Here is an 18,668-nt window from a genome sequence, read left to right on the forward strand (position 1 = left end):
TGGTACTACTGCTCTACACGCACTATTGTGTCAATAATACTACTCTACACTTAAACTACAGTGACAATAATACTACTTTAAATACAAATTGGTATGGCAATAGTGGTTTATTTACATATTTTCAAGACAACTTTTTACAAGCAACGTACAGTTGTTCATATTTTACATCAAAAACACCAGACGAATGTAATTTAACCTCCAAAACTGGTAGGGCACTTCAATAAAGACTTCTTTTTTGTTGATTTCTAGCGACTAGAAATGTCGAGGTAGTATTTTCTCTCGGTAAATACACAGAAAATATACGTGATTTTCTGTAATTTCTGACACTACTCGAGTATATTCGCGACGGATCGAATAGATTTTCTAAGCAGGGTGTTTAAATGGGAATTAAAAGCTTAAATACGCAACACGTAACATCTACTAGGGGGGTCATCCTTACAAGAAGAGGCACAAAAACCGTACATAAGCATGCGCAACACGTTTCTCTCTTTAACATCGAGTAAGCGATCGTTACGAGGAAACTCACGAGCCGATTAGCGCCGGGAGCTTCAGCCAATCCGGAACCTCCTCGGCACGAACCACCTGATAATCCCGATGGCGCATGCTCGAGAGCGCGTGCCTCGCGGTGTCACGTTCCCCTGGCTTCGAATGACACAGGCGCGCACGCGATCGACCGGTTCGGACGTGCGCGCGTCCGACCACGCGGGTTGACAAGCGCGTGTCACGATGCGATGCTGCTTCAAGAAGATAGCCCGTCTGGTCACGTGCGTCATCCTCATCCTCCTGTATCTTTTCTTAATAACACTGAGGGATCATCGAAGGAATGCGCAAGATGGCGGATCGTCACACAATGTTTCCGTTTTTACGGAAGAGGAGGAGGAGGAGGAAATCATTTTTAATAATTTAATCCCTCGAGACACGGAACTTCGCGATCTGTTCGTGAGCGTGAAGACGACCAAAATTTTCCATCAGAACAGGTTGGAAATACTCCTCAAGACCTGGTTTACCTTGGCACGCGAACAGGTAAGTGTTTGGTGTCATCCTCCTCGTTTTTTTTACTTAAAATTTTGGAATTTCGAGTGGGATAACGGGAATTTTTCCATTCACCCCCCCGAGAGTCCGCAGAAAAGTGGAACGTCAGCCACGAAGGTGAAACCATTGGAATGATAGAAAGGTCACGAACTGGTATCGAAAATATTCTATCTTTGCCCTTTGCAGCGAATACAATGGGTGTAGACGAGGGGTCACATAATTTCGCCTCACGTTCCGAAGGTCGAGTAACGATTGCGTCACGAGTTTCGTTGCTCGTGACTTCGAAATTCCATCGTTCGAACGGGAATCATTTAACGATCTCGAGGGGAGGGGGAGCAGCTTTGTTGATAAAGGCCCTATTTTGGGCACGGTCATACGAGTAGGACCTCAATATATATTTACTTTATAAAATTGCAAAGAGCGTGGTTGTCGAGTGCCCCTTTTAGAACCACAAATTACGCAATCTACCGAAGGCTTAGTTTTAAACAGGCCCTCCTGTACGCCCCTTCGTATGGGCAAGATGCCCATACGCATCTATTCGATAACGATCGGAAAGGAACAATCTCCAAAGTCAATACGCGGGGCCGAAAAACAAATCATTTTCTAAAGTTAACAGATCCTGTTTGCATCTCACGACTCCGTCCTCCCGATGCACGATTCACGAACGGAATGCGCACGCCGCTTGCGAGATTACGTGGCGCGTAACACGAGGAGATGGTAACGTCACGTAGAACGTGCCTTCCTCTCGCGCTTTTAAAAACTCGCACGTGTGATGGAATGCGGCGCGTTCGGCCGGGGGGCGAAAGCTATCTCCCTTATCTGTCTGTGTTTAAGTAATAGTGTCTCGGAGCCAACTAGATTGAAATTTACTAGTTGTTCGTGACACTAGACCAGCCACCAAGTGAACTTTGAACTCTCGTCATTCATTTACTCGGCCGCTTATTGGCCCGTTTGAGGTTTGAAAATACTTTCGATTCCTTATTTTTATTGCTAATTTCGAAATTTTTGAGCTCGCGACGGACGCGGTGGTGTGGCAACGCGCGAGAATTACGCAGAGGTACCCGATGAGCGCGCGACGCGTCGCGTCGCGCCTGTTGTGCGTCGATTTACTATAATAAAAGTAAAACACAAACAATGTAACTATGACTGCGGTATCCTTGACGTGTTTCCTTTTATTCTAATTATTTTAATTCTTTAATGAAATTGCGTTACATGCGACGCGACGCGCGAAATTACCCTATAATAATATTAAATTACGTTTATTACGTCTATAAACTGTTATGACTGAGTTTAAATATCTGTAAACGTTTAGAAGTAATTTGTTTATATTAATGTTTTTGTTTATTTAGTAATCTTATCGTATTTCATCTGTTTACGCTCGCGCTATGCGACGCGCCACGCAACATCAATAAACACAAAAGTCAAGTCTGGTACAAAATTTATTTACAATTTCTGGAGTAATTAAAAGTGAATGCCCGTAGATTACGATTTTTATTGACTTTTGATTGTGTATATTAAAATTTAGACATATTACCATAGGGAAAAATCCTCATTAAATCTTGGAAAAATATAAATTTCAGTGGAAGATTGATGGAAAAATGAGCAAAATTCACATCCTGTACATTTCTAAAATGTTTACTAGCTTGAAATATTCTTAGAATATCTTATTGTTTTCTATTTTTGTTTCACTTAAACTCTTTCTCTCCACTAAATGCGCCATTTTCTGACCCCATGATCTGGGTTAAATTGCCATTAAAAATTTGAGCTTCTGGTCTAGCCTTAAAACTCGAATTCCTGGAACCAAGATTGGATTCCTTTGCAGCTCTGGAAGATTTTGAATAAGTCTGTTGTTCTGCAAGATTTGGTTAATATCCTTATCATTGTAGAAATAGTTGGCCATAGTTATTTGTTGTAGGATGACAACAGTTTAAAAAGTGTTGGCATATTGCTTGGGGACCCAGGATGAAATCTGGATGGTTGAGAAACACTGGGAATTTTTCATGGGCACTCTATCCTGGATATGTTGGGCCACCCCCGTTCCTTACCATACAGCGACCACCATTGCAAGCCTGACTGAACCCATGATAAATGTGAAAAAAGTGTTCTCTTAGTGCCCACGGAGCAGAATTAAAAACAATCATCAAACATATTGTTTACATATTTTGGGAAACTAAAGCACCATTACTTCATGGTTTTAATGGTCTGTTTACTGAAAGCAGAGCAAAAACTGACTCTTCTCCAATATTCTTAATTCTTAAATTTCTAGATTCAAAAGCTTTAAGATAGAGGGAATGAATAATGTTTTTATGTTAATTTGACGATAACTTTGTCATTCAAAGAAGAATATGAATGCATTGTTCTATATAATGTAAATGCATTTTTTGTGAGTGGTCTGTGTTAAATATGTTGGGTCTCATACAGTGCTACCCATCTAGACCCTCTTCTGACCTGTATGTTCTAGCAGACAAGCTTAATGCCTACAGGATGGAAAGAGACGATGATAAAAATAAATATAAATTTTTCAAAACTCTTTCTCTTAGTATCAAATATTTTAATCCCCATTTTCTACTTTTAATATTTCAGACTTATTTCTTTACCGATACAGATGATCCTGTCTATCAAGCCAAAACTAGTGAGTAAATTACTTATCCCTTTGAACTTCTTCCCTTTTCCAAACTAATTAATGCTTTTCTTCTCTTGCAGATGGTCATATGATAAATACAAATTGTTCCTCCTCACATAACAGGTAGGGGTAGCATTCTTCTCTTCCTTGTTTACAAAACACAACTTGAATCCTTAGCTCAATTATCTGTCTTACAGAAAGGCTCTCTGTTGCAAGATGGCTGTCGAACTAGACACCTTCGTAGAATCTGACAAAAAGTGAGTTTTATACTGCCAATAATGTTAGAACCAACTCGAATTTAATGATGAATTCCCTTCTGTAGATGGTTCTGCCATTTTGATGACGATAACTATGTAAATGTGCCAAGGTTAGTGAACTTGTTGAAGAGTTATCAACCCCAAGATGATTGGTATTTGGGTAAACCGAGCATACATTCCCCATTACAGATGACAACTAGAGATAATGTTAAGGTACGTACTTTTTTTTTTTGACATAATCCCAGATTGTTAACTAAAATTTGGATTGTTACATTCAATTAAATGCCTGAGGAATTATCATCATCCAATTATATTACAGTTATCATTTTGGTTTGCTACTGGAGGTGCAGGGTTTTGTTTGAGCAGAGCTTTGGTGTTGAAAATGATGCCATTTACTAGGTAATTTAATCAGTAAGAAATCACTTACTTTACTGCTTCAATTTACAAGCAATGTTGTTTCAGTGATGGCAAGTTTATCAGTGTCGGAGAGAGGATACGACTTCCGGATGACGTCAGTCTGGGTTACGTCATCGGTAGGTAGGGTCCATATTAATCTAACATGCCCAAAAATTACAATTTTTCAATGAAATTAATTTCAGAGCATCTGCTGAAGAAGAGGCTGACCGTTGTTGAACAATTCCACTCACACTTAGAACCCATGAAATTCATTAAACCTGAAGAATATAAAGATCAGGTAATATAGTTATAGTTAACAATCATTTATCAACTTTGTGAATATGTATAATTAAATACCTAACAAACTTTTGCTTAGATAACATTCAGTTACTCACGGCTAGGACAAGAGATGAACGTCCTTCCTATAAGTGGTTTCGACAACAGGGTCGATCCTACCAGGTAATTCTCAAATTCAATTTAATACAACACTAGGACCTTCAAATCTATTGTTCATTTAAGAAAAAAATTAATATTCTAATCATAATGTCTATCTTGATAAGAAGCAAATGAATCTAATTGATGGGATAAGGCAATGCAAAGCATGGGCAATGCATTGAGGAGGATGGACTTTCTATGGGAAACGAGCCCTATTTAAGTGTTAAACATGTGAAAGAAACCCAGAAGCTCCTCGTGACTAGTCCATTGGTCAGGTGCAAACCCACAAGCTACCAGTGTTCAATAGTTTTATCCACTATGCCTCTGGTCAGCAGAAATGAATCTGACTAAATTTACATTCTTTAACAGCAGCTAATTGTCAAAATATCAGCCGCAAACATATATTTTTTCTATAGTTTCTTTAAATATAACATAATATGTTACTTTAGGTTAAGAATGCTAAAAATTGTACTTTCTCGTAATTAATTTTCCAATAATTTAATAAGTTTCACGACACTGCAAAATCTAATACAATTTAAGAAATGCAGTTAGCATACAGATTAGTCTTTGAGTAAAACACAAAAGTATTCACAAGCAAGCTTTCAAAAACACTTGCATACATGATAGCAGAGGAAAAGAAACTAATACAGATTCTCCTCATAGAAATGAGCAAATAGGAAAGGCTTTACAGTGAATCTGATTCCTCTAGTAATAGTAGAGTAGAAACCAGTTGGGAACCTCTTATAATGGAGAGAAAGAATGACTAATTCCTATCTTATTCTTCAGAAAGAAAAGTGGTTAAAATGGATGCAGAAAACCACAGTGAAAATCTACCTGGTGATGCAGTTTCTGTTATGTAAACTTTTTCAACTGATTCAAAGCAGCAATGTTCTTTCCATCATGGGCAGACATCATCACCAGCATGTCACAGTTCTAAGTAAGCAGAAATCATGATTAAGGATTCTTTTTAGTCATGAAAAGCATGCCAAACCTCACATTACTGTGGATATAGAAAAGTACAGCATTAGAGAGGCAGTGGCGTAGCATGGGTGTCAGCTGCCCGAGGCAGAGGAAAATTTCGTCCCCCCTTATTTAGGTATCTTAATTTAAAAGACTAAAATTCAGTTTTGTCACAGAACTAGCAATGTAAAATTTCATGCTAGTGCTAACCTGTTTAAAATAGCTCTATTGGATATTGGAGGTGTACATGAATACGAATGAATCATACAAGCAGAAAAAAACAAAAAAAAAAAAAAAAAGGATATCATCTGACGAAATTACTAGTTCACCCGGACAATAGCACTGCACTAACATAGGCGCAATGCAAATATAGATTAGAATGGTTCTAATTTTTACAAGATATTATTATTGTTTATTGTGAAATTTTGCCACAAACAGGGGCGGCCCGCCCCTGCTGCCCCCACTATGCTACGCCACTGTTAGAAAGGTTAATTTCCTTATGAGCAATGGCACAAGATCCTCCAATCACATTAATGCGTGGCCTGTAACTGCCATTGCCACATTGAGATCCAATGCATTTTGAGCAAAAGTTTTCAGTTATTTTCACTGAATAATATTAATTTACAGCATATTTAAATGTTTTTACAGGTTCCTTTCACTTCATTGTTACCTCTTCCCAGAAGTTAAATTTTGCAGCAGGTGACAAAAGATTTTTGTACGGAACATGTCATGCCAACTGCTAGCTGTGATAGAAAATGAATTTTTTACCTATCATTTTGTACTTTTTTACATTTTGTAAATGTTTAAAACTATTGTGAATACGGGTAATTAAATAAACAGAAAGTTTAATTAACTTCTCTGCAAAGATTACTTGTTATAAAATTACAAATTTAATTGGGAAATAACAGTAAAATGAATAACATTGTTCAAATTATATTCTGTCTCTATTTGCAGTTTACAAGGAACAGTTTAGGAACTTAATTTCATGAGAATAATCTGAGAAAGAAATTTACTAAATTTTTCAGAAATTATTTGTAATTATTAATTATTTTTCGTAACAATAAATAATATATCTATTTTTAAAATGGCAAAAGAAACAAAATTATGTTCTCTAGTATCAAAATTTTTTAAGTCCAAGCACTTTCAAGCCTTCTCAGCTCATCTCCACAGCCTAAATTGTTCTAAAAAAGTAAAACTTCTGAAAACTATTGACCTTTAAGTATTCTAAATAAATTAAACATTTAAAAAATAAGTATTTCTTTCTGGATTTTCTGATTATTAGAATAATATAGGCCCAGATGATGAGCTAGGAATGCTCAAAAGCACTTGATTATATAGATTTCACTGCAAGAAAGCTTAAGTTTTTTATACTTTTGAGATTTGATTGAAGTTTGCCGATGTAAGTCAATAAAAAATATAAAAGTAATACTTTAACTGAAGTCAAAATAGTATTCATGGATTCAATTGATTAATAACACAAATATGCATTGTTTAACAACAGGGCTACATTCTGATAAATATGTTGTTAAGCAAACATCATAGAGTGTACAGTACTTAAATAAGCTTTAAGACAGCTCCACATGTTCAGTATTTGCAAATTGCATATTTATCCCCTTTGAACTGGCATATTATACCAATAAGGAGGTCATAATGAATACTAGACACAAGTCAATCATCTACATTACTCTGTATTGGTCAAATATTTGCTTGAAATTTGGAGCTGGCTTGATGTGAGACAGTCTACATGTAACACAATGATAAGTGTTTATGTATCTAAACACAGAAAAGCTACAGGTGACTATGAATTTTTCAGCTTCATTATAGTCTTATGGAACCTCCATTGTTAAACAACACATATCTCTACATATTTCACTACAAAATGTCATGTTAATGTTCAAGTAATCTGCAACTTTTCAGTACTTTCAACTTAAAAATTCAACTTATTAAAACACAAAACATTAAAGCTGTATTGCAATTTTATTCAGCTTTGAGTAAAGTTTGTCATATATAAATTTTATGATCACAGATAGCTTCATCATAAATATATAAATAAGTTTATAATCTACAAAGTTGAGCAGTTAAAACAGAACTCTAATCCAGTACAAAATTACTGCACTTCCAAACACATCAGATTAGTATTTTAGAAAAAAATTTATTATTTATCGCTGTAGAGGGGCATCAGTACCAATGTTTTTTATATATATTATCTAATAAAACGTTCAAGGATATTCTTCATATACTTAAATAATTAATAAACATTAATCATTCTATATTTCAGATTGCTGATTCTCTATAAGTTCATTGGAAACTACTAATTTGGCAAACCAATGCTCTTACTACTTTGGTACATGTACTATACATAAGTGGCACATTCTACAATTACTGAGATTATCACGTTATTTTTGTTTCATATTATTTTACAATAGCATTGGACAGTAAACATTAAATTGGAGACGCATCATAATGGAATGGCAACCCATTACTATATAAATCTACTAATACTAATAAATCTTTGCAACTTATCTGTTTCATGATCAAGAATTCTCATTCTAAACTTGTCTCTTTGATGGGATTAATTGAATTGCTGCTAACGTCATCTTCTTCCACACTAGAATTAGCTTGCTGTTCGAGTATTTTCTGCAAGGGTACACCATTTCCCTCATTTGAATTCTCATCTAGATGATCCTGAATTGCTTTTTCTCTTTCGGGAGGTGAAGTCCTTCTGACGGAATTCTGTTGTTCATTCAGTTCTTCCTTGGGTATGCTCAAATCATCGAGAAATTGATCCATTAATTGTTGCATAATATCCTAATAAAATAAAAGACACACTTGATAAATGAAAGAAAATCTCATATCATTTCTAATCTTTGAAGATTTTTTTTTGCATAATGCAATTTAAAAACTTCTTGATAGTATATTGTTTTTGCTGATGTCTTGAATAAAATTCCAAACATAAAAATAATTGATTTTAAGTGAATTAATAATAAATAAAACATTTTACCTACCACATTCAACTCTTTCTGCTGCTTCATATGAAATTTGAATGCTTTCTTTATTGCTCTATAATTAAAAAATATTTATATTTTCTTATATTCTATTTATTAATAATCTTAATATATACATCTTGTGTTGACTGACTTTTAAGTCAATCTTCTCACATAAAAATTGAATTATTTGCTGTTGTTTTTTTAACATTAATTTTTCTTTAACACATGCAAAGAGAATTTTATTGTAAAAAATCTGGCAAGGACTCTTGCTCGACTTTCCCAGCACTCAAACAGAAACAGAAGGTTAAGGGATCATTAAAAAGTTCAAGTTGCATTAAGTTTGAACCCACTCAACATCACAAGATCTCCTCTATATCCCACCTCCTCAACCTTTCTCTACCAAAATTAATAGCATGCTCCTTACATACAAGTTACCATGCTAAATTTTGTTTCTTCATCTTTACACTATCCTGAGATGTTAAACAAAATAGACATCAACACACACACACAAACAGGTTATATTTTCCTACTACTTTTGACATTTTTGGATTTGGGAATCTCAAGACATTGAGATTCACTACAAACCCAAAGAAGCAAATCTGACACGATTACAACACTTTCCTGTGTTACGTTATAACATCTGAAAAGTAAAAAAGCAAAAATAATGGATAAAATCTTACCCGTCAGTATAGATTCCTCGTTTAAGTATGTCTTCAGTTACGGTTGACAAAAAATTCAGATACATTTCTTCATTTCTTTAATGAAATATTAGATATTTTGTATTTGAATGCCATAGAATTATGATTTTAAGTTTTATTTTAACTTACCTATTAACAAATTCTAAGGAACCTCTGTACCTCTGAATAGGGAAATCAAACGAATCTTGATGAGGATCCTGTCTCAACTTAAAATGAAAGGTTTTAGGATTGTGTGATGATTCCTTTCTACTATTTCTTCTGTAGTGTCTCCATGAAGTCCTGTCACAGTCCAAATTATGGCTTCCGTCCGTATCTTCCGAACTATCTTCGGAATGCTATTTGTTTTCCAAAAAGCAAAAAATTCATTATGATCGATTAATAGACTAAAATAAAACAGCCGCTTAAAGTAACCAAATTATTTATTCGAAAAGAAATTTGGTCTGTTCTAGGACATCTTCAGCTTATACATGTGATGCTGAATGTAACGACTGCAACAGGAATGTCAGTTAGTTTAATTGTTTTTCCGCTATTAGAATTTGAAATATGACAGATTCTACCAAAACAAATTGTATTTGGTTCTTTCTGATTATGAAAACTTCATGGTTTTATATCAACATACTGTTAATGATCAATATAACAAACTATTGTAGAGAAGCAATGGACTAATAATGTCAATTATTTGTGGTATCCAAATATGTCACAACAATTACAAAACAAATTTATAAGAGATGCAACAAGAAACACAAACAGTCTATTTTGATAAATATAAGACAAACAAACACTCTGCTTCCAAGCAAGAATGTAAACAATAGTTATACTGTTTACATTCCTGCTTGGAAGCATACAGTGCAAATGTTAAAATGGCTCCACAAATTTTGTATTCACTGATTGCCAAATAATTGACTTTAACAAAAGTATTTGTTACGTGGTGGGCACATAAGTACAGATGTATGATTATTTGCTTTCTAACTTAGCAAATGTCTTAGAACAAGCAGATTTTGTCTGCTGTTTCCTAATAATTGTCATATTGGGGTTCATAAACTTAAGGATCAACAGTCAACAATATACTGAATTAATATGAATAAAATTATAATAATTTTTCATCTCACCAGCTTAGGATGATACTTCATGTTGGCTTTCTTCTGTTGAACTGGTGGGTGATAACATTTCATTTCTAATAATTTAGACTTGGTTTTACTTATCCTAGATTTTGCATCTGTAGAATTCTTTCTATGTCTACTATCTTTGCTTGTACTAGGATTTTGTTTTTTAGTACTGCCAATGCGAGTTTGAGTATTGTTTTGACTCTGTTCTTCATCACTATCTGTAGAAATGCTACCAAATCCAGGATAATTACTAACATATTCCTGAAAAGCACCCTGCTGTACTGCATCTAGATACCAAGACAATTTGTCAGCCACACTGGCTGTATTTTTCACATTTTGGGAATTATTCTTTGGTTTTTCAGGAGTCGAAATATCCACTTCTCCTTGAATCAGAGCAGTGGGCATTCTCTTCCCTCTATTCTTTTTTACTGAATTTAAATACCATGAAACTTTGTCGTCCAGTGTTAAATCACTGCAAGAATATCTCCTCGTTGATATATCTGAAGTGGAATTGCCTTCTTCACGTGGCATAGATGCATTTAATTTAATCAATGGAGAGGCACTTCTACTATAAGTGGATTTCTGCCAATATTCTTTTTTCTTTTGTCCCAAATCTGAAAATAAAATTCAAAATCTAAAAATAAAATTCAAAATCTACTTATAATCTTGTGTATTATACGAGTATATGGTACATCAAATAAGAATGTATTATTCTTACTAATTTCATTCATGTATTATTCTTGTATCACTAATAATTATTAACAGTATGAGCAGGCCTACCGTAAGCAGGCGGCACGTCCAGGGGGCGGCAAATCGAGCGGTCGGTCACATAATACAGTAGACCTCCCTATAATAATGTTGATTATTTCGTCTTATATGAATTCCATGTTGTACGAGTCACTTAGATTTTACAAATACGTGTGCCGGGCTGTGAACGGCTTACGTATTTGTAAAATCTAAGTGACTCGTACAAAACACGGAATTCATATAAAACGGAATAATCAACAGTGTTAAGGAGGGTCGACTGTACAAAGTTATTGTCATAATACTCACCCTACTCATAGCATAAGAAATGTCTTCGCATGGAGAAAAAAATCTGACCGGCGCATAATTACTATATTCTTATTTATATTATAGCGTTAACAGCGCCTCTATTGGCATTTATCAGAATTAAGATGCAATGCGAAACGTCTGTAGGCAGGTTTAACCATCCGGCGGCGCTTTAAAGCCAAGTACCCATAGTCGTGCTGTATGACAGAAGTTGACAAGATCGGCAAAAATAGGGAATTCCCACAGAGCTTCCTTCTCAATTTGTATTTGTACGCATTCGAACAGTTCTATCGCATATCAAATTGCGATTATTCTGACATGGGTCTAAGTATAATTAATGATATTTTAACTTGGTTAGGATTTAAATCTGAAGCTTAAAGACGATTCAAGTAGTGAAACAGACATTGACGGTTGCATTTTCCAGAAAACCAGTCTAATGATCCACGCAGTTGCGTAGCGTGGGTGTCAGCCGCCCGGGGCGGGAGAAAATTTCGCCACCCTCTTATTTAGTTATCTCAATTTAAAAGACTAAAATTCAGTTTCGTCACAGAATAAGTAATGAAGAATTCCGTGCTCATTTCAATCGGTCCGAATCGTAGGTGCGACAAAAATATGAAATTAAATGGTTCAAATTTTTACAAGATATTATTATTTATTGTGAAATTTTGCCGCCCCCACTACGCTACGCCACTGGATCCACAAATCCTATTACAATATCTTTTTACTGATGACTTAATTTCAACATTTCCGAACACAGCAATAGCACTAAGAATATTACTTATATTGCCAGTTTCAGTTGCATTTGGTGAAAGGTCCTTTTCAAAGTTAAAAATTATAAAAAAAAACTATTTAAAATTAACAATGCACCAGCAAACACTAAGTAATTTAGCTATAGTTTCAATTGAACATGAAATCTTAGAAGCTTGGATACAAGAAAATTGATAACAGATTTCGCAAACATAAAGGCAAGAAGAGTTCAATTTTGGGAGATAAATATTTATATGATTTTACACTTAAGTAAACAAAAATAACTTAGTAATAATAAATAGTTTTTCTTTGTAAAGTATTTGTTTTCTTTTTTCACACCTTATGAGACAACACTAAAGAGCTTTTCTGGCAAGCTCAGCCTAGGTAATCATAGTTAAACAGGGGGCGGCATAATCGGTATTGCACACGGGCATTCAAACAGCTAGCGGCGCCCCTGAGTATGAGTCACTATTTTCATATTTACAGTGGAATATCAACTACACAAACTGCTAATTAACTGAGATCAAGGAATGCAAGTTTGGTTTTAGATAAGCACCCACTTGTGAGTCAAATCCCAATTGTTTGAGAGCCAGTTGTGTGAGAGTCAACTCCCAGTTGCATTCCCACACAATTTTTATTCTTGTACATTCATATCTGTTCTCAGCAATCATTCAGAGTATGTTCAGAGCAAAATGACACCTTACCACATAGTCACTTGCTAACAAAATGTCAACACTATCATTGCTTGTGTTATAAAACCTATTTGCTCATTATAATGCTTAGCATTATAATTAAAATATAATTATAATGCTAAGGTTAAACTATAGTTTTATGGTAACTAATTGACAATGATATACATTTAAATAAAACACACTTAACAATTAAAAGTTTAATTTACTATTACAATACTTACGGCTTAAACTGCTCTGCATTGATTTTGGTGCGGAATTATCTACTTGAGCTATAAAATAGATTTTAAAAAAATAACATAGTATGTATAATTTGATAAAAGTAACTTTTTATATGTTATATTTAAACCACATTTAATCTACTTTAATAAAATTTATATAATTCTAGTCAAATAACAAATTAGATTATGTTAATGTAAAATCTTTCCATCTTTTCGATAATAAGGGGGGCCTTTTTTCTTATCCATTGTGGGCCTGATCAAACCCACAATGGATAAGAAAAAAGGCCCCCCTTTCAACAAGGTGAGAGACAGACTGCCTGTGAAGAATTTCTGGTGTATTTCAACACCAACATTTGATTCCGGGCTCTCCAAAACAGTAGGTTAATAACTTACCTGCTTCAACCATCTGGCCGTCTTTACAGATTTAACAAATTAATCATACTAATTTCAATAATTTTTAACTACAGTAATTGTTAGAATCTTTCTTTACCTTTAGCATTGCTGATCATTTGATAATGAGCACATAACTGTTCCAAAGCAAGATACTGACTCGTTAGTCTTGTAGACGACGGAGACAAGACTGAAATAATCATTAAAATTTAATATCCTCATACATTATGTAAAGTATATGATAGTATTTATTTTAAACAATTGATTTTTCTTTAAGCAATCAGACAAATCAAATCTGGCAACAAGTTGCATAAGTTTCCTGGCAAAAACATTTAAAACTGTATTGTATCAAGTTAAATTGTTTAAACCTTTTAAAATTGTTAAGTTTTATTATCTCAATACTATGATACTATAACAACAAACATGAATTACTAACCAGAACTCTTAAGACATAAATAACTTGGGAATAAATTATTAATGTTCGAATATTCTTCGCTTAAATTTTCACACTTTGAACCTAAAAATAATGAAATTTCCAGTTAATTATTTATTAATTAAATTTTTTGCAAAAACTAATATATAATCTTGCTAATTAAAGTTTTTATTAATAATTTTATAATACAAATGTAGATAAATTTGCTTAAAATTTAAGTCTTTTCTAAAATTAAAACTGTTTTAGAGTGAATACATTTACACATAATACAGAGTGAGACAAAAATCTTTGTAAATGTGCATAAAGAGTTCACAAGACATTCTCCACATGACTGAAATTTAAATGAATGCACATACAAGATGCATTCCTTCCAGGAATAAATGCAATATTATGCACATAAATGCATCAGAAGTACATTCCTTCGTGTAAGGTACATTGCACACATCAGGAGATGAACCAAATAAGAGATATATCAGATGGCACAATATATCCAACGTATCTATTAACCCGTTTTATTTATTTTTGATTTCTGAGCCAACTTACTTTTTCATTGGTTGTTCCTCCTACAACAGTAGTTACAAGATCAATGATTGGTAATATTTACTGGTAATATTTATTGGTAATATTACCAATATTTACTTGCCAGTAGAAATTCAATGGCAAATGTTATTTTAAAAATTATTAGTTAAAGTGTTTTTATATTTGTAAGACAGAAAAAAACATGCTATATGTACAAATGAGTGATATAACAAGGGATTAATGTTTGTTTTATACCTTTATCTAGTAGTAGGGCCAGCTTGACAGGTGAGGCAACAAGGCAACTGCTTTAAGTGGCAAAACAACAGGGTTTCAAAACAGCAGTCAAAAATATTCAAAAGGAAAAAAAATAATAATAACAATAATAAGCCAAATGCAATTAAGTCACATAAATATACTTTAAAGTTGTTTATAAATAGTTTGTACAAGAGTTTCAGAGCTAGAATCACTTGCTATCTGCAACCATTCCAAGAGAGGTGACAAAAATTGGTTTCACCCCAGGGACAAATTATCTTTGAGCTGGCACTGCCTAATAGGTTATGGTTTTCAAATGCTTCCATTAATAAATATCAAGAGAGTGAAAACTAGAGAGTTACAAAGACAATCTATTATACATGACTAATCCAGTGTTCCAGTAACTGCTAATCCAACTACTAGTGCATGTACGAAAACTTGTGACCTGTCCTGTCGACTCAGAAAACTTTCTAATACTTTATGCAGAAAGATTACATATATAATAAACAAATCTTTAGAATATTCAAATTGCATTTTCTTTTAAATTAACTTAATTATACTCACTTCCATTGTTGCCAAAACTAGAGGTAGGTGGATCTATTATCGTCAAAGATTTTGCACTTGTATTTCTGCTCTGCATATCCCTAATCTGAGAAGAGTAAAAGAAATTCATTTTCTCATTTAAAAATTAAAAAAACAAAATGATAAAAAGTTTTTGTTTAATTAAAGCAATTTCAAATTAATATATAACAACAGATTTTGACAAAATCATCACCCTATTATATTTCATGATTACAGAATGTGTTCCTTACAGATTACCTCTCCATGAAAATCATTTCAATTAGCATGTCAAATAAATCACGTTGAAATAAGGAAGTTTTTTTAAATATTTCTCAAAAAATATGTAAAAAACCAAATAAATAATGCATTATAAATGCATAAAATTATCTCTCCTTAAATGTGAAATCTCCATTTTAATTTTAAAAGCTGATTCTCGCTATTACACAATCTGCAAAGCTGTGTTGTAACTTGCTATCATCACATTATACAATGACAGAAGTTTACAAGTTGAATCAAGCTTGACTTTAGACCCATACTGCAGGATCTATGCAATGGATAAGATCCCCGTAGTACCTATTTTATAGGCTTTATAATATGCACTTTTGCTTCCATTATATAAACTTAGAGTACTGTTACTTAAGGGAAATGTTCTCGGTAGTGAGAAACAAATTCTAGTCAACTCATTTGTGAAAATTTCTGAGCCAAGAGTCATGTCCACTAACCTAGCCAAGTGTGCAGAGGAATATTGAGAATAGGAAGAGTCAACTAACTTGTAGAATTTGACAGATTAGAAGTAATTGCAGAAAGCTTACAATCACTTGTAAAGAAGACAGAATATCTTCATCCAATGGCATCATTTCTACAGGAATCTGTAAGAAACTTGTAATCGACTAGGTTGGAATACATGACTTGGATCTTCCAAGTGGCAGATTAATGCCTTTATTGCTCCAGCCATCCAGTTTATCAATAGCTTTATATATGTAAGGTTTATCAAAATATTCTAACAAACAAAATGGACATAAAAACATAAAACAGCAGTAGATATAAAGTTTGTCGTTTTGAAGCTATCAACACTACAGAATAGTAAAATTGCCAAAACCATGCTCTAGTCATGTTTACTTCTTTCCAATCACCCTAAGATACTCATTAGAAAGGAGACAAGTGAATTTCAAACCCTAAACAAAAAATCTTGCACTGATTGTGATGTATATCTACATTAGACTGAACAACAATCCAATATATCATCAGATTTAAATATCCTGGCTCCTAAAAGGAAGACAATAAGTTTAGCATATTAAATAAAAGTAAAAGTAAACGTGAATTTTATTTTAGATATTCTATAGGAAATGATTATAAAATATTCTTTCAATGATAAGTTTACAGTCCAAAACTTGCTACTTCTTTGCTTTGTTTATTACCATACTTTATGGCATATAAAACACAACTTTTGTCCAAAAATCAAAATTCAAAAACACCATCCTGCAAATTACATGTGCAGTTGCAATCACCCTTAGGCTAATGAATTTTTTAAATGGTCTTTAGCAGGCTAGAGATAACCTCTACTTAGTCTAACTCTTGAATAAAAATGTTATGATTTAATTAAACATAATATTATTATTATATTTTGATACAGGTATACCTCGACTTACGTCGTTTCGAGTTACGTCGTTCCCGATTATATGTCATTTGTCAAAAAAGTATATGGAAAAATAAAAATCAAGTTTAAGTCATTTTATTCGACTTTACGTCTGTCTGCCACAAATATTGAAGTCGTAATATCACTAGAAAAGCCTTTAAAGCACATAAAATCACATTAAAATATATACATTTACAAGTATGTACTGTATTTACAGTACATGCATTCGTAAATTTAGATTACTTTTCTTGTACTATATTAAAAACTACAATTTAATAAAATTGTTTGTAAGCTTAATAAATAAAATACAGAACCGGGAATGGTAATTTATGGTTTAGCCTAGTGACAAGTAGATTCGGAGACAAGTAAATTCGACTTACGTCGCTTTCCTGGAACCAATTACCGACGTAAGGCGAGGTATACCTGTATAGCTAAGCAGCCTTTGCAAGTATTCATGTAGAATATTTTAATGGTACATTTTAATTGTAAATGACTTCTTTTAAACCCTATTTTACCGATAACTAAAAGTGTGCATTCTAACTTTACTTTTTTAACCAAAATACATTAAAAATCATTTTGGGTAAGTGCAAAAGTGGTAGGATAGCTTAAATACACTAAATACTTTTAAACAGTGGTAGTTAGTGGCAGGTTTAAGCCCAACCAATGGACCGGCCACAATTGACGGCTGGAGCTTTTAGACTTTTCTTTATGTGTTTAACATCTAAATAGGGATCCCAGTAAGATACGAATTCTGAATGTGGGATTTGCCACCCCAGACTTATAAACACCTTGTAAATGCAAAAAAGTTAATGAAACCATACCCATACATCCTTCACAGGATATTTCCTCCAAAGGTCAGTATTTACCATAAACCAGTATACTGCCTAGTCTCCGTGCTCCACATCAGTCAAGGCAAGTGACTGAGAGCCTCGACCATTACTAATGTAGTCATGCAGTTTGATGGGTAAGATTTACTCTCCGAACGAGGGGGTGGCGACCCCCCAAAGTGTAGCCCCCCGTGCGAACAATAAATGTCTACTGAACCATACCCCTATGCACTACCCTTCCCGAGATATAAGCCCGTTTGATGCTCGCTATCCTCAGTGGCCGCACAAGGCAAGCCCCAAACCCCCTAACACTATATAGCATCAAATACTCCACAGTCAAGTGGGCTAAATAACTAAATCATAGTTTTAGCATAACAACAAGACTCCCAGCAACGTGTGACCCAGAAGTAGATCGATTTTAGGGTATGGTTCTTTTGACTTTTTTGCTCCTATAGACATGCTTGCCAATCTCCCAAGTGTTGTTGGATTGTCTTATTCAGCTAAATACTTTTCCTAAATATTCTGTAACGTGTGTTACGGAGAGGCGAGTATTACACGTCGTAAAAAACTGTATTAATGTTGAAAAAAACATATTTTAAATGTACAATTCCCGTTAATTGTACAAAATTTTACATTTTTCGTTATAAAATTATTTACCGAATTAATTTAATAATAAAAATACGTAATTAAACGACTATAAACAATTCCGATACGTGACTGATGCTTATAGAAATTACTCGCCTGCCTGTAAACAAACCCAAGTAAACAACACGTTTTTTTTTCAGTAGTGTTGCCAGCTATGTTTCGTTAAATTTAAGAATTTTATGAGAAATTGGCAAAATGTTAATA

General features: G+C 33.7%; 2 protein-coding genes across 7 annotated transcripts; one reads left to right on the forward strand and one right to left on the reverse strand.

Annotated features, from left to right (window-relative positions):
* Positions 1 to 606: 606 nt before the first annotated feature.
* On the forward strand, positions 607 to 6,548 carry LOC111619390 (fringe glycosyltransferase-like). Of its 3 annotated transcripts, XM_023361096.1 has the most exons (10): positions 610 to 1,023; positions 3,616 to 3,664; positions 3,736 to 3,778; positions 3,853 to 3,912; positions 3,978 to 4,125; positions 4,232 to 4,311; positions 4,375 to 4,445; positions 4,512 to 4,606; positions 4,685 to 4,767; positions 6,352 to 6,548. In XM_023361096.1, the coding sequence occupies exons 1-10, from the start codon at positions 727 to 729 to the stop codon at positions 6,404 to 6,406; spliced, it is 981 nt and encodes a 326-aa protein (XP_023216864.1). In that variant the 5' UTR covers positions 610 to 726; the 3' UTR covers positions 6,407 to 6,548. The 3 variants fall into 3 exon arrangements, 2 of the variants coding, with proteins under 2 accessions (XP_023216865.1, XP_023216864.1); XR_002755741.1 differs by lacking the exon at positions 6,352 to 6,548 and having other exon boundaries at positions 607 to 1,023; positions 4,375 to 4,449; positions 4,685 to 4,711; XM_023361097.1 differs by lacking the exon at positions 4,685 to 4,767 and having other exon boundaries at positions 608 to 1,023; positions 6,352 to 6,527.
* Positions 6,549 to 6,564: 16 nt separating this feature from the next.
* LOC111619388 (spermatogenesis-associated protein 7-like) lies at positions 6,565 to 18,586 on the reverse strand. Of its 4 annotated transcripts, none has more exons than XM_023361094.1 (10): positions 18,561 to 18,586; positions 15,360 to 15,439; positions 14,028 to 14,108; positions 13,692 to 13,781; positions 13,205 to 13,252; positions 10,498 to 11,108; positions 9,518 to 9,723; positions 9,371 to 9,445; positions 8,709 to 8,763; positions 6,565 to 8,511 (listed from the first exon to the last, which is right to left on the reverse strand). In XM_023361094.1, exons 2-10 carry the CDS (start codon positions 15,433 to 15,435, stop codon positions 8,248 to 8,250), a joined length of 1,506 nt encoding a protein of 501 aa, XP_023216862.1. In that variant the 5' UTR covers positions 15,436 to 15,439; positions 18,561 to 18,586; the 3' UTR covers positions 6,565 to 8,247. The 4 variants fall into 4 exon arrangements, with proteins under 4 accessions (XP_023216862.1, XP_023216861.1, XP_023216860.1 ...); XM_023361093.1 differs by having other exon boundaries at positions 18,477 to 18,575; XM_023361092.1 differs by having other exon boundaries at positions 15,360 to 15,444; positions 18,477 to 18,574.
* Positions 18,587 to 18,668: the final 82 nt, after the last annotated feature.

This window comes from Centruroides sculpturatus, unplaced genomic scaffold, assembly GCF_000671375.1.
Source record: "Centruroides sculpturatus isolate CEXI.00-Female unplaced genomic scaffold, Cexi_2.0 scaffold174, whole genome shotgun sequence".
NCBI classification, from domain to species: domain Eukaryota; kingdom Metazoa; phylum Arthropoda; class Arachnida; order Scorpiones; family Buthidae; genus Centruroides; species Centruroides sculpturatus.

Excerpts from the sequence above, each read along its gene's own strand:
- LOC111619390 (XM_023361096.1), top strand. The coding sequence starts at position 727 with ATGCGATGCTGCTTCAAGAAGATAGCCCGTCTGGTCACGTGCGTCATC. Across the intron at positions 4,126-4,231 it reads CAACTAGAGATAATGTTAAG|TTATCATTTTGGTTTGCTAC; the intron begins GTACGTACTTTT and ends ATTATATTACAG. Across the intron at positions 4,446-4,511 it reads CAGTCTGGGTTACGTCATCG|AGCATCTGCTGAAGAAGAGG; the intron begins GTAGGTAGGGTC and ends AATTAATTTCAG.
- LOC111619388 (XM_023361094.1), bottom strand. The coding sequence starts at position 15,435 with ATGCAGAGCAGAAATACAAGTGCAAAATCTTTGACGATAATAGATCCA. Across the intron at positions 13,782-14,027 it reads TTTATGTCTTAAGAGTTCTG|TCTTGTCTCCGTCGTCTACA; the intron begins GTTAGTAATTCA and ends TGATTATTTCAG. Across the intron at positions 13,253-13,691 it reads AATGATCAGCAATGCTAAAG|CTCAAGTAGATAATTCCGCA; the intron begins GTAAAGAAAGAT and ends TCTATTTTATAG.